Here is a 13,971-nt window from a genome sequence, read left to right as displayed (position 1 = left end):
AGCAACCACGTATTTTAAACAGCTGAACATGTTAGAGTGCAACTTCAATGACTGCTAATATTTTCAAGATCATAAACATTATTTTTAGAATTAACAATACTATTCAGGATATAATCAACTTTTGTTTGCAAGCTGTTCTATAGTTCCCTAAAGCAACATTTTTCAATACTTTTGTTAAAAAAAAAGTTCGTTGATATTCTATGAAAACTATTTGCTCACTTTCTCATGTTGCTCAGAAATTAAATGCTAGAATGACATTTAGGAATTCTGATGTTACAAAACCAAAAGTCAGTTTAAGCACTTCCTTTGTGTTTTACCAGGAACAGACACTTTGTAAACTATTTCTTGCACAATTCACTCTGCACACAACATCTCTTGAAGCCCCATCCTGGCCTTTGGGTGCATTTCTATCAGGAATTACAGGCTGGCCAATGTTATGATTAGTGATTCCTGAGTGCCAGTGCCCTTCCCTCAGAGTGCAGGCTTTTTTCATTGTGCCTTTCTGTCAAAAGAACTTTGTAGTTGCAGTGGAGGTGCTTGGATAAGACAGTCAGGTACCTACCAAAGGAGGAAGATGGTCAGCAATCTCCTGAGGAGTTCTCAGAAATCCCACGTGGGTATTTGAGCTGATGCCAAAGACAGGGTTTACCGTATACTAAGCAGACACTGAGACTAAATCAGCCTCTAGGGTTTGAATTATCTCCAGAGAAATCTGCTTTTATGTTAACATATCTTCTTGTTGCATTCTAAATACACATTCATAGGCATAAAAATTATACTGATAGATGTAAAACTGATACTGCTGATGTGCAGATTGGTTGTAACTCTGGCCAAGGATATTTGTCCTTAATATTTTACAAATATCTATCCTTAGTATTTCATGGTCCATGTTTTTAGAGATAAAAGCAAATAGCACAAGACAGAAATTATCCACAAATGCAAATTCAGTTGCCAAAACTCCCTGATGACAGCTGTGGCACCCAATGCAGTATGATACAAAAATTACAGACTCACAGAATAGTTAGGGTTGGAAAGGGCCTCTGGAGATCATCTCGACCATGGCACCTAGAGCAGGTGACACAGAGACGTGTCCAGGTGGGTTTAAATGTCTGCAGAGAGGAAGAGCCCATGACCTTGCTGGGGAGCCTGTTCCAGTGCTCTGCCAGCTCTGCTTTACCCTCAGTGTAAAGAAGCTCTTCCTTGTGTTGAGGTGGATGAGGAAGTTCAGTTTGGAAACTGGAGTGCATGGGTAGGGCAGTAGGGTGTTGTGTGGGGCTCCAAGTGGGTTTGGAAAGTGGATTTGTACCAACTGGCTGTGTAAAGAGTCAGCCAGGCAGGGGCAGCCAGGCAGGTGGGCTCCTTGGGGGCTCCCACATTGCCTACAGCACAGTTTGGGGGAAAAGGAGGGGGAAGGAGCCAGGGACCAGCAAAGGACTGGGGGTGCTGGTTGACAGTGGCTCAACATGAGCCAGTGTGTGCCCAGGTGGCCAAGAAGGACACTGGCATGCTGTGTGTACCTGGCCAGCAGCACCAGGGTAGGGATTGTCTCCCTGTACTCATCGCTGGCAATGCTGTGCCTCAGATCCTGTGTTTGGTTCTGTACTTCTCACCACAGGAAGGACATTGAGGGGCTGGAGTGAGTCCAGAGAAGGGCAGTGAAGCTGGTGAAGGCTCTGGAGCATCAGTCCTGTGAGGAGCAGCTGAGAGAGCTGGGGGTGTTTAGCCTGGAGAAAAGGAGGCTCAGGACTGACCTTAATGCTCTCTATGACTCCCTGAAAGGAGGTGGTAGCCAGGTGAGGGTTGGCCTCTACTCACAGGCAACCAGTGACAGGGTGAGAAGACATAGCCTCAAGCTGTGCCACGAGAGGTTTAGGTTGGACATGATGAAGAATTTCTCCACAGAAATGGTGATTAGACATTGAAATGTGCTGCCCGGGGAAGTTGGTGGAGTCACCGTCCCTGGAGGTTTTTGAGAAAGACTGGACGTGGCACTTAGTGCCATGGTCTAGTCGACATTGTGGTGTTAGGTCATAGGTTCGACTCAATGATCTCAGAGGGTTTTTCCAATCGAATCGACCCCTGTGATTCCGTGACCCAACGGGAGCGGTTCGCCCAGCACCGGCCGCGCACGGGCTCGCCCACAGCCCCGCGGGACTCCATTTCCCAGCGCGCCCCGCGCCCTGGCCGCCGCCGCCGCGCCGGGAAGATGGCGGCCCTTGTGTCGCCCTTGGCTACTGCGCGCTGCCTGCTGCGGGCTCTGGGCTGCCGCAGCCGCCTGCTCCCGCCGCACAGAGGTCAGTGCCGCCGCCGCGGCTCTCCGGGGTTCGCCAGGCCCGGGCGGGCGGCAAGCTGCCGGGGCACCGCGCAGGAAGGGCACCGAGGAGCGGTCGCAGGAGGCGGTGCGTGCCTTCCCTCCCCGTCGTGCCGCGGGTCTGTCCCCGGCGGAGGGAAGGGGGCTGGCGGTGCCGGGCAGGCCACACGGCAACCGCCGGGACACGCACGGGCCTCGCCGCTCTGCCATGACCTGCCGGTGTCCTCGCATTCCCGGCCGGGGCTTGTCCGCCACACCGCCCCGGAGGGAACCTGCCTGCCAGGGTGGCACCGGGAGTCGGCCCCGGGCACCGGGTGACCCGCGAAGGGGGCCCGTGGCTTCCCGAGCTGGTGATGCCGCCTTTCCCCTGGCAAACAGGGCCTCGGTGCGCTGCCCGGTGAAAGCCTTGCGGCTGCACCCGGGCTCGGCGAGTGCGCCCTGGCTGCCAGCGCTTCGGCCGGGCCTTGGGAGTCTCGGGGGCTGTTCTCCCTCAAGGACCCACCGGGGTGTAACGAACGACTGCTGTGCCTTCACAGCCTTGCTCTGAAAGCCTCTTCAGTACAAAACTTTATGGAGTTCTGTTAACTTGAGGCTTAGGTTAGGAGCAGAGATCTTTTTTCCTCCGTGAGAGCTCTTCGTCCTCTGCCAGTCTGGCCAAGGTGTGAGAATTCAGCTGGTGACTGGTGGGTCCCAGGATTGATAAAAGTCCACATCCACACATTATGTTGTGATTGTAAAATATTTATGCATCCTAAGAAAAATAGACAAGCACTGCAGCTAGTACTGTTCTGTAGGTGCAAGTGTTTTATTTTATATTGGTTAGAAAAAGTTACCTGAGCAAAATTAGAGGTTTCAGTCAGCTTCCGTGTCAAAGAAAAGGTAGCCCTTGCATATGTTGTTTGAGGACATCAGACTGCAGGGATGGGCTGCCCTCATGGAATTGATTTATAATCTTGGTTTATGATCTGGTTTATAGTCTTTTCTTTGTTTTTGTGATTTGCTTTCCGCAGTTGTGTACCTTTTCCTTAATTAAGTAAAGACATGACAAGTATTATTTGTAAAGTCCCAGTTTCACTGGTATGCTTCTCTTGTGTCTCCCTACTTTCATCTGTCAGTCAGGTTGTGAAATGAAGTGTGCATGGAAAAAATACAAGTAATCTAGCAGAATAATGTATCAGGCACGTATGCAAAAAGTAGAATTCTAGTTCCAGCTCATGTTTCTCTAGAAGATTAAATACTGTGTCATATGCTGCCTGAATGAATGGCCTTCAGTGATTCATCTGAGGTCATATAATGGGACAAAAATGCCAATCCTTGTCCTTGTGTCTTAGTTGCAAGCTGCCTCTTCTGGTTTGAACCACTAATTTCAGCATGTGGGGGGCTTTTATGAATTTTACATGATATTGGCCTAACATCTTCAATTCATGCAGATAATTTAGTGTTTATGCCCTACCCCCCACCCTCCCCCATATGGTTGGTTGGATTTTGATTTTTTAAGCTTTCTGTTAAGCACTGGAAAGTAAATAATTTTTTCAGACCACCTCCTCTTGCATTCTTGTCATTAATCATAGTGCAATATTTTGAAAGGAGCATTTGTATATTATAGGACTATAAATGCATTTTTAGCTTTATACCTAGCACATGATCTCTTTCCCAAGAAGCTTACATGATAAGTCTTTGTTCTTCTACAGGTTTATTCATGAGCTTAACTTTAACACACATTTAATTTATCCAAATCCTTGTACATCATGGGGCAATTTACCTGTTTGAGACTGATTCTGCCAAACTTGCATATATATTTAATAAAATATGAGACAAGAGAACATTATTATTGGTTACAGATACTAACATGACAAAAAATTCTTTCTGATATTTTGCTACCTTTGCTCCTATTTTCAGAGAGGAAAATAACCTTTGGAGCTGCAAGACTACCATTGCCCTTCCTCATCACTGTGGTGTCATCTAAGAAGGAAACATTTTACGGCACTTCTATTACTGGCTTAATCTTGAGTTTAGGTCTCTGATACCACCATCAGCCTGTTGATGAAAGTGCCCTCTGACTCCCAAGTCCTCTTTTTCTGTCGTGGCAGTTGTGTTTCATAGGCAGTTTTAACAGCTTTACACTAAGAGCTTCAAGGTTTGAAGCAGTTTGGCTTCATTGTGACCCAAACTGATATTCTGAACTTCAGCTTGGGTTATTGAATGCATGACAGCTTTTAAAAGTTGGTTTCTATGACTTTTTTTCCTCTCTCTCCACACAAATTCCAGGGTTTGTGAAAAGCTCTCGAGGCAGATTGTGCTGGCAGAGCAGTAATGAAGCAGATGTGATCCTTGTACCTTGCATTAACACTGATTTAGTAGAAGCTATTCCAGCTTCTTGATCGTGACTGTCAGCAAAGGTGGCGCTCGGGTGATTTTGGGGTACTGAATTTTGGTGCAGTTGTAACCTACATGGGTTTGGTTTAGATGCAGTTCTCACAACTCTTTGCAGTTCTGCATTTCTTTGCAGTTGGAAATGTTCTCTATGTTTAAGACAAACAGTAATTAACAGCAAAGAAGGAAGGGGGAAATGTTAATTCTCTGCCTTATAGCTTGGTTACCCTTCTGTGCTCTCAACCTCTTGGCTGCTGTCAGGATCAGTTTTGGTATGCCACAACTCAACTTCCATTTCAGTTTGTCTTCTTGCATAAATAAATAACTCTAGTGCCTGCCTCAGAAGTGACTGTTGCTTTCATAAGATGTGTCATTGAAACTCACATCCCTTTTTCTGTGTCATCTCAGACATCAGTTCTAAGTAGCAGTGGAAAAACTCAACAACACACTGATCAGTTTTCCAATTTGCTGCTTTTTTCCTGGTCAGCAAGTCCCTGGAGTTAAGAACACTTTTTATAATTTCATGTAGGCATTAATTATCTTTGCAGTGGTAAATTAATGTCAGTTTACCAAATATGTCTTAAGTCCCCTACTTGAAAGAAATTTTCTTGTAATTCCAGATTGGCATTTTAAAAAACAAGTTTTTTTTGCCTTGGTGAGATTTTCCCTTCCAATTTCTTTCTTTTTTGGGTGTGTCATGGTAGGTTTTCACTGCAGCTGTGTCTGTGATCCTTGTATGAGCAAGCAGAAAGGCACATGCAAAGACCTAATTACATGGTATGAAATAAAGTGAGATTATACTGACATATGTATGTTTTGGGAACAGGAATTTAGGAAAAAAGTTGCAGCTTGGTGTCAAATCTAAAGAAGCAGGTGACATCAGTTTAAATGTGGTAACATCCTACACTGTCCTGCACCCTGAAGGTGGGAAAGGTAGGTTATGGGTAACCATGTCTAATTTCACACTGTTCTGTGTAAAACTGTGTGAACAGTGAATTGATGTTGTGCTTTTCTATAGTTGTATCCAGAACACTGCATAGGTGTGGAGGACGCTTTTCCTGTGTGTGACACTTGAAGAAGGGAAAATAATAAATAATTGAGTTGAAGTTTCTGTAATACAAAGACTAGATAATGAAACAGTAAGGAATAAATGAAAATCCCTATTTTGCAGTGTGGAGAAAAGGGCTGTAGGACTGTAGTTAGTACACTGAATCGTAGGTGATTCCTATAATTGAGTGATAGATTTTACAATCTGTTCCACAAAATGCAGGTTAGAATGGAAGGTGCACATTTTTTTCTGTCTCTTAGAATATTGTATCACTTGTACCTTCTGTTGACTTATCTCTTATGTCTAAAACCCCACATGCTCCTCAGTAGCATCGGCCTTTTTTTTGCAGCTACAGGTGTGAGTTTATCACTTAACCAGTTACTGGGTGTCTCCTGATGGTGTGCTATAGTGTATTCCCGTGATCTTTAAATCCCAGTGTTCAATATTATATTAGGAGAACAGTGAGAACAGCCAGGACACCCTCTATGGCCATTTGGGCATAGTCTCCACCTCTGTCACATGTTAATGACAGAGTACTTTCTCCCACTCCCAGGATGGTTAGCTGTGAGAACATGTAATCTGAGACAAACCCCATGCTTCTGAGCACTCCTGCTGCTGATGTGCTTTGTCCATGGCCAGGAAGGTCATGAGCCACAAACCCTTTCTTACCCCTAAATCAGCTTATTATTTATTTTCCTTTGATTTTGTGGTAAGCATTAAGAACTTCGGAATATATAGATATAAGGGGGCATGCTGGAGCTCTTAGGGCCATCAACTTCTGTGTATTGCAAGGGCACAGATAGTTCAGAGGTATGGATCACGGGACTTTTTTTGGTGCACTTTTTTTGGGAGTGGAATAGTAGAAAACATGATGAAAAACTTTTGAGAGTTCATCTGAGCAACCTGTTCTGGTGGAAGGTGTCCCTGCCCATGGCTAGGGTGTTGGATCTGGATGATACTTCAGCTCCCTTCCAACCCAAGCCATTCTATAATTGTGTGATCTTTCCTTTTCCCTTTCCCTTCAGAGGCAGGTCGGGTTTTGCTGACCTGTTCCTGACAGGTTTTCCTCAAACTTATTTTTAAAATTCACCCCAAATCTTTGGAAGTTTTACAGCTTCTAGACTATTAATTACAGTTATTAAGTTATCTGTGTAAATACCATATCCTTCCATTTTCTCAGTACACTGTACGTATTTGGAGACAGCTGTATGTTTTCCTTCTCTACAGGTTTTACTCATACTTTTGCAATAACAAACTTTGAACTCACCTTTCTTTATGTGATCTCTTTGGATAGAGATGAGCTAATTACTCTTAATTCAAAGCAACAACTCAGTTCCTCCAGGAACAAGAGAATTTGGTGCAGTTATTGGCTGCAGATATAAACAGTGGCTTTTTAGGAGAAATTGTTATTTGCAGTAAGTAATCATAATTTGATCTGCTAGTTCAGTTTCATTGTTTTCTAATATTCTATCTTCCTTGTAGCTGTGTAAAACTCTTTTCATGCCTTTTATGGCATCTTTGTGGGTTCTGACTCATATTTTAAAAAACAAACCAAAAAAAATCCATTTACTGTCATTTGGTTCATACTTCTTGTAACATATTATGTGAAAATTGAAAAGTGTCTTCCATGGCAGACTGTACCAGCATTGAATAGAACAGGGTGTTTTTTTTCTCTGTGTGTATCTATATTTGAGGCCTTGTGTTTATTTTATTTTAGTTTATTTTTTCCTCTGGTAGTGTTATGATATTGTCTCACTGGCATTTTGTGATCCAGTGTAGCTGTTGGATCCTTTTTTACAGGTCTTGTCTCTTTAGCTGGTAATTCCCCATCTCCTGAGTTAGTTATTTCCTCTAAATAACATGCTTTGTCCCTGCTGAATTACATCCTAGTTTATTAGGTTATTTGTCCAGTTTGTCAGAATTTACTTGCCTTGCAGAGTGTCTTCACCCCTCTCCTGATTTCTGTTGTGTTCCCAGTCTGTCTACCTTATTTTTCCATATATGGCATGAATGGGAATCTGGGGTTGCACCAAGATGAGATCCTGAGCCCTCTATGAAACTCTACTGCAGATATACACGTGGTTTAAGTGTAGTAATTATTTATTACATATCCTTTTTCCAGCTGTTTTGTACCTGCTTAAAAGTACTTTCACTTGCAACTTTCTTTCCTGCTTTATAGATGGTAATGCTGTGGGACAAAAGTGTTACTGCAATTAACATGCTATTCCTTTACCCATTAAGAAGTAATATTTTTCTTTATTATATTTAACCTGTTAAATGACACTGGAAGCAAAGAAGATATTTAACAACTTCCCAGTGCATGCCATTGTTTCTGATATTAATGACTTGGCAAGCCTTCTTTGTAATCTTATGCATTGTTTCTTTCCCTAGTTAAGTCTTGTTTTATGTCTAGCAATCCTGACTTTTTTTTTAACATCTTGTTTCTGACAGTATTCCTATCTGGGCTTGTCCCTGTCTCTTCTAGGCAGAAGATGATGGGAGCAGATCAAGCTGTGGCATTTCAGGGCTTCACAGCTGCTGCCTTGCTTAGTGTGGTGTTTGACAGGTTGTTTCAAATTCCTTACAGAACTCCTGCTTTGGTCTCTTGTTTGCTGACTTTTAAGTATTTTCTGAAGTTTTACCAAAAAGATTATCTATTTAGAGAAATGCACTTTGGAAATGTAAATGGTTTTACCCCAATTTGGAAAAAAAAAAGGGTCAAAACTTCCCTTGCAACAGCTCAGCCAAATCTTACCAACTCTGTAGCTGGACCTCTTAGAATGTGTGCTTGTTAATAAAGTAAAGGAATTGTAAACATACATTAAAGTTAGAAATTGAGTTAATGAAAAATGAAGGGGTAACCAGTGGTTATATAGGTAAGTCATTGTCATGTATATATGTCTTTGTGTAAACTGTTAGGAATATGTGTTGTTTATAAGGAGATTCTTTTAAGAACTTCTCTATTAATTGGCTACTTTTACTTTAACAGCCTACACAGCTCAGGCAGATGAGAAGACAGGCCCTGCTTCTCCTACAGATGTTCATGCCAGAGCCTTACAGGTTTGCAATGGACCTTTAGAACATTATGACTTTTTGATTAAGCATCAAGAGCTGAAGAATGATGAGCAACAAAGAAGAGTTGTGGAGCGCCTGCAGAAATTGCATGAGAGCCTTAAAGGCTACAGCATTGATTCGAAAAATGTTTTTTCTCAGGTGAGGTTTATAATGATAAAAATATTTTTTGCATTTATATTTCCTCCTAAGAATGTGCTTAAAATGCATAAATTTCTGTCAAGAGCACAAATCTTATTTTTGCAAATACATCTTTCCAGATAGATGATTCTTCATGTTTCAATATGTCTTCTTTCTTTTTTGGTTTGTAAAATCCAGTGGCACTCTAGAAGTAGCCAAATTAGATATATTGAAATAATTCTGTAAGAAAATCTAATATGGTTTTAGTTATGTCCGCTGCCTACTTTTCCAAAAACATCATTTGGCTCTAGGAGAGAGGGGCCTAAACCAGGTTTTAATTCTCAAGCACTGGTATTATACTTGTGTGTTTGGATTAGATAAACTGAACACTGATGGTTTGTGTTCTAACAGATATTCCACAAATAATTCCACATTATAATATGTATCAGACATGACTTTTAAAAACAATTCTTCTCCATGTCGCTAGTTTCCAGGTGAGGTAAGGAAAGAAGGCTTTGGTACAATCTGCACCCTTGTGTTTTTGGGGGCATCGCAGTTTCTTTTCAAAGGATTTACAAAAGTTTAAACGCATCCCTGTTGCACATTGCCTTAACAATTACAGTGCTGTTAGCCAGCTGTTGCATCTCTGTAACTTTTCCCTGAAGCTCTCGACACAATGTTTTCTAGACTCTCTTTCACAGTATTTTCCACATCTCTTGTTGTCATGTCTTTCACAGTATTTTCCACATCTCTTGTTGTCATTCTTAGATTGCTGCTCTGGTGGCCTTGCACCTGCAAGTATTGATAGCACTGCTATGGCACGTTCTCATGGGAAGCAACTAGAACTGATGTGGGAATTCCCTCTTCAGCTTTCCTTGCCTCTTGTTTTGTAGACCTGAGTTTATATCCCAGAAAACTAAATGTAGCACCCAGAAAAGCAGATAAGACATTTAATTCGTTGCTAAATATTGGGCATAGATGTGCACAAAGGTTGAATGCCCAGTGAATGTGCTTTATTTGCACCTGATTAACATATTTCAGTCAGCACAGTTGTAAGCTGTGGTAGGAGGAAACAACAAGAGTGGGGTGTTTGAGTGAGTCTGATGATAAAAGTATGGTGCTGGGGAAAAAGCATGGCAAAATATACATTGCTGTCTCACCTGCACTTTCCCAGCCTGGAGAGACCTCCTTGTCCCTGGGAGGAGGGAATCAGCATTTTCCCCAGCTAGACTCTGAGTTTTTCTTTTGATTTCACTCTTTTCTTGCATCACTTAAGGGTTTGCTTTTTTTTTTCATCAGAAGTAACTTTAACATTTATGGTCAATAAATGTCTTAATAATAAACATTATGGTCAAAAATGTCTTTTGCAGTCCTTGCTAACAAATCTCCTTGTCAGCCTTTTTAAGCATTCATTGCACCACACTCCTCATCTCATGAGCATAAATTTAAATATGCTACTCTAAACTTGTTACCTAACCATACCAAATTGTTCTCTTACCTGGCACAAATACTGTCATGTTTGCAGATTGCAGGGCAAGACTAAGTGATGTAGCACGAGATAAGGGGAGCCAAAGCCTGAGAAAAAAATGTTATGATGAAGGCTTTGCCTTTACTGCCAAACCTGAGGGATCAGTAGGCTAGAATATTTTGATCTTTTCTGGCAAGAAGTTGTGGACATTTGGATATAAAGTTCTAAAAGCACTGCCCTGGAGAATAATTTTGAGAGCTGAGTTGTGTTAACTGGAGTGCCCCAAATCATTGTTAGTTGTTAGAGCTGGTGTCATGGCTTTGTAGATCAAGCATTCTGTGGGTTTGTTATTTACTGATTCTTTGACTGGGAAGTGTGAATAGCAAAGAAAGCCTGTATTGCAGAGAACAAATTATCAGCCTTTCTCTGTTTAGGAAATATGATGCTGCTATGTCCCTATGTAACAGAGCTAATTGCAGTAAAGCCAGACTGACACTTTCTTACTTAAATGCCATTTTTTACTTGAGAATATGTTTTTCACCAATTTCTTTAAAGCATTCCACTTCTGCATTTAACATTGCTTTAATTTTAAACCAACTTTTGAAAATTGTTATATGGCTCACTGATGAACTAATGAGTCAGTGAGAAGCAGCTGAAGAACTACTTGCTACAGGGATAAGTATTACTGCAATTTGAGGTTTTTTTTCTGGAGTTTGATATTTGTATAGAAATCTTAAGATTGGTAACAGGTTGAGCACTATAGTGCCATGCCATACGTCAAAACCCCAGAAAAGGAGAGCAGTGACTTCTGCATGAATCTGTCAATGTCTGCTAGCTTGTGTAGTTAAACTGAAATCATGATTCAGAGAGAAGTCAGCACAACAGCTTTGTTCCTCTTCTGCTGTATTTGAGAAAGCAATTTGCCAGTTCAAACAGAGCTCCTTATGAGATAAAATGAAGCCAAACAGACGATAGTTTAAATTCTAGTGCAGGCCAGTTTTTGCTTCAGCAAAGTTGTAATCAACATCTTAATGAAGGTTTCCCCAGATAAGTCACAAATGTGACTAGGTAGTTGTAAAATCATATGCTTATCATATGCTTGTATCTCTTGAGGGGTTTCCTAAGTAAGCAATATACTTGGTTTTTTGCTATGGACTTTCAGCGTAGTGATGCTGCTGCAGACTTCGTTCAGTTAGAGCTAAGGCTTTTCATGCCAAGAAGAGCTGGTGCTGAGTACTGCTGTCTGGAGTTGGCCTGCTTGAATAGGATTTATGGGTGGAATTCATTCTGACCAGTTGAAGGCTTCTCCAGGAAATACTAATGATACAGGTAAATCCTGTATTTGTGACTGGCTTGTTGGCAGTCTCCTGTCATGGAGGCCAGGCGCTTTGTAACTTTGAGTACTGTCATGTTTGTGTAATAAAACCATTGGTTTTCCTTTCTGTTTTGTACTTGGTGAGTTTTAATAGATGTAAATGAAACAAATGGATGTATTTTAAACTAATTAAGGATATGTTTTGAAAAAATGAAATAATTTATCAGTTATACTTAGTATTTTGTAAGTTCACTTCTTGCTTTTTCAAGAGGCTTCTAGAAACTTGAATAGCCCACTTTTAGTACGAAACCTCCTGTTCTGAGAAGAAATTAATCTACTGGCAGCTTTTTTTTAAAAAATAGTGGTGCTTGGCATTTCAAGTGTGCTCATTTTTCTGGCTCTGTTATTGAAGGGAATGTGGTTGAGAGGTTGTGGTGAAGAAAAAGGGGTGGTGGAAGAGAAACCTCTCTCTAGCAGCCTATTCTATAGTCTGATATTCCTTATTTTATTGCTTGATTTCTTCTGTGATAGAATTGCAGAAGCCTCTTCCAAAACAGCAGAAACTATTCCAGAAATAGAAACTTCTTGCACTTCTGAACTGTTACAAGAGTGGTCTGCTTTGGTTTTAGCTTGGTTCTTCTTTTGTCACTTTTTCTCTAAATAGTTTATTCACTAAACTGTGGTAAAAGTAGGATTAGGGAGCGAATATTTATATCAGATACAATAGAGGCCTTTCAGGTTTTTTTTTTACCCAGAACACTTGTGTTACCTCACAGGCCAAATCTTTTTGAAATGAGTAGTCTGGGGCACACAGACACACCAGGCGCCATTTTCTTCATGTTAATAAACTCTATTTTGTTATGATGTAGGTTTTTTGGGACATCAGCTTAGAATGAATCTCGGGGGAAAAAAACAATTAGTCTTGCTGCCAACCAAGTAGGCTTCTGTTTTTTAAAATTACTCCTCAAATTTGAACACAGACTTTGATCTTCAACTTGGTGAAAGCATGGCCTTGTGTGTTGAGATATTTTGAGATCCTCTGAATTGAAGTTCAAGGCTGTTAGAGTTGGCATAGACATTTCAGATCTCCAGCTTTTCAAAATAATACCAATTGGGACATCTTAAGAGTTGTTGAGTTGCTGTACTAATGACTTGAAATAAGCTCAATTATAAGTGAGGTCATGTTTTGAAAAGAGGTATGAACAATAGTAAACACCATTCAAGACCTTGAAAATGTCTTCAGCTACAACAACAGCCAAAAAGGAGTTTTGAAAGAGTGGGAGAAAGAGGCAGTTTTGTTAGGATTTAAATAAAAATCTGCTGTTGGGAAACTTGTCTTGAATTTTGCATATTTTAATTAACCATCTTAGTATTGACATGCATTTGCACTTACAAGTTTTTCCAGGGTGTAAATACTGCCAGGAAATGAGTTGCTTTCTTCTGGTGTCTGAGCAGGGGAGAATGTGGGAAGACATTGCGTGTTACTAAAGATGTTGTCCCCTTCAAACTCAAATTTTGTGTATCACTTAAGTATCTTTTAAGTATGTATTAGCATACTTAAATCTTACCTCTGTTGTCAAAGAAAACATATTGTCAACAAATTTAATGTTGTTATGCTGAGACTCCAAATGTACCTCAGGATAATATGGAGATGAGCAAGGAGAAATCATTAATTTAGTTTGTCTTCCTACATTTCCTACTTTTCTCCCTTTCCTGCCTGAAATAAAGTGTCCTTATTTTAGGGTGACTGGAGGATTTTCTGCCTTAAATCTCCTCCCTCCTTCTTGCAGAATGTATGTTTGCATAGAACCAAGATCAGTGTTCTGCTTTCTTTGCCACCACATACTATTGACTGGCTGCTTGCTGTGATTTAAATTGTATCAAATGTTGATGATTGAACCTCCTAGTGGAGGTTTCCCTTTTTCTTAGACAGCTTCCAGGCTTCAGAAGATGCATTAGAATAACTAAAACAAAAAGAAAAAAAATCCATTTTATGGTCATGCAAAATAGCTTGAGACTGGTAGGGATATCTGAGTTGTCAGTATTAAAAAAAAATCTACTGATAAAGTTTTACTTTTTTGAAATCAAATGTATGTTAAGAAAATAGGACCAACCAGAACAACCAAAGAATATAAAAATAAATTATTAGAGTTATATAATATCTGACTGGAATGAGGAAGTCATTATCCTAAAGCTGTCAATAGTGCGATGTTTAGAATTATATGTAAAATATTTTCTACAAACTTCTTTAATTGCTGAAACAG

General features: G+C 40.7%; 1 protein-coding gene across 1 annotated transcript in view; it reads left to right on the top strand.

The window, feature by feature from the left end:
* Positions 1–2,206: 2,206 nt before the first annotated feature.
* AFG1L (AFG1 like ATPase) overlaps positions 2,207–13,971 on the top strand; it is a 64,147-nt gene continuing 52,382 nt past the window's right edge. Inside the window, exons 1-2 of the mRNA XM_059468986.1 lie at positions 2,207–2,294; positions 8,722–8,945. Of these exons, the coding sequence (XP_059324969.1) occupies positions 2,207–2,294; positions 8,722–8,945 (312 nt within the window). The remainder of the gene's footprint in view (positions 2,295–8,721; positions 8,946–13,971) is intronic.

This window comes from Ammospiza nelsoni, chromosome 3, assembly GCF_027579445.1.
Source record: "Ammospiza nelsoni isolate bAmmNel1 chromosome 3, bAmmNel1.pri, whole genome shotgun sequence".
Lineage (NCBI taxonomy): Eukaryota > Metazoa > Chordata > Aves > Passeriformes > Passerellidae > Ammospiza > Ammospiza nelsoni.
This window is presented reverse-complemented; position numbering and strand designations above follow the sequence as displayed.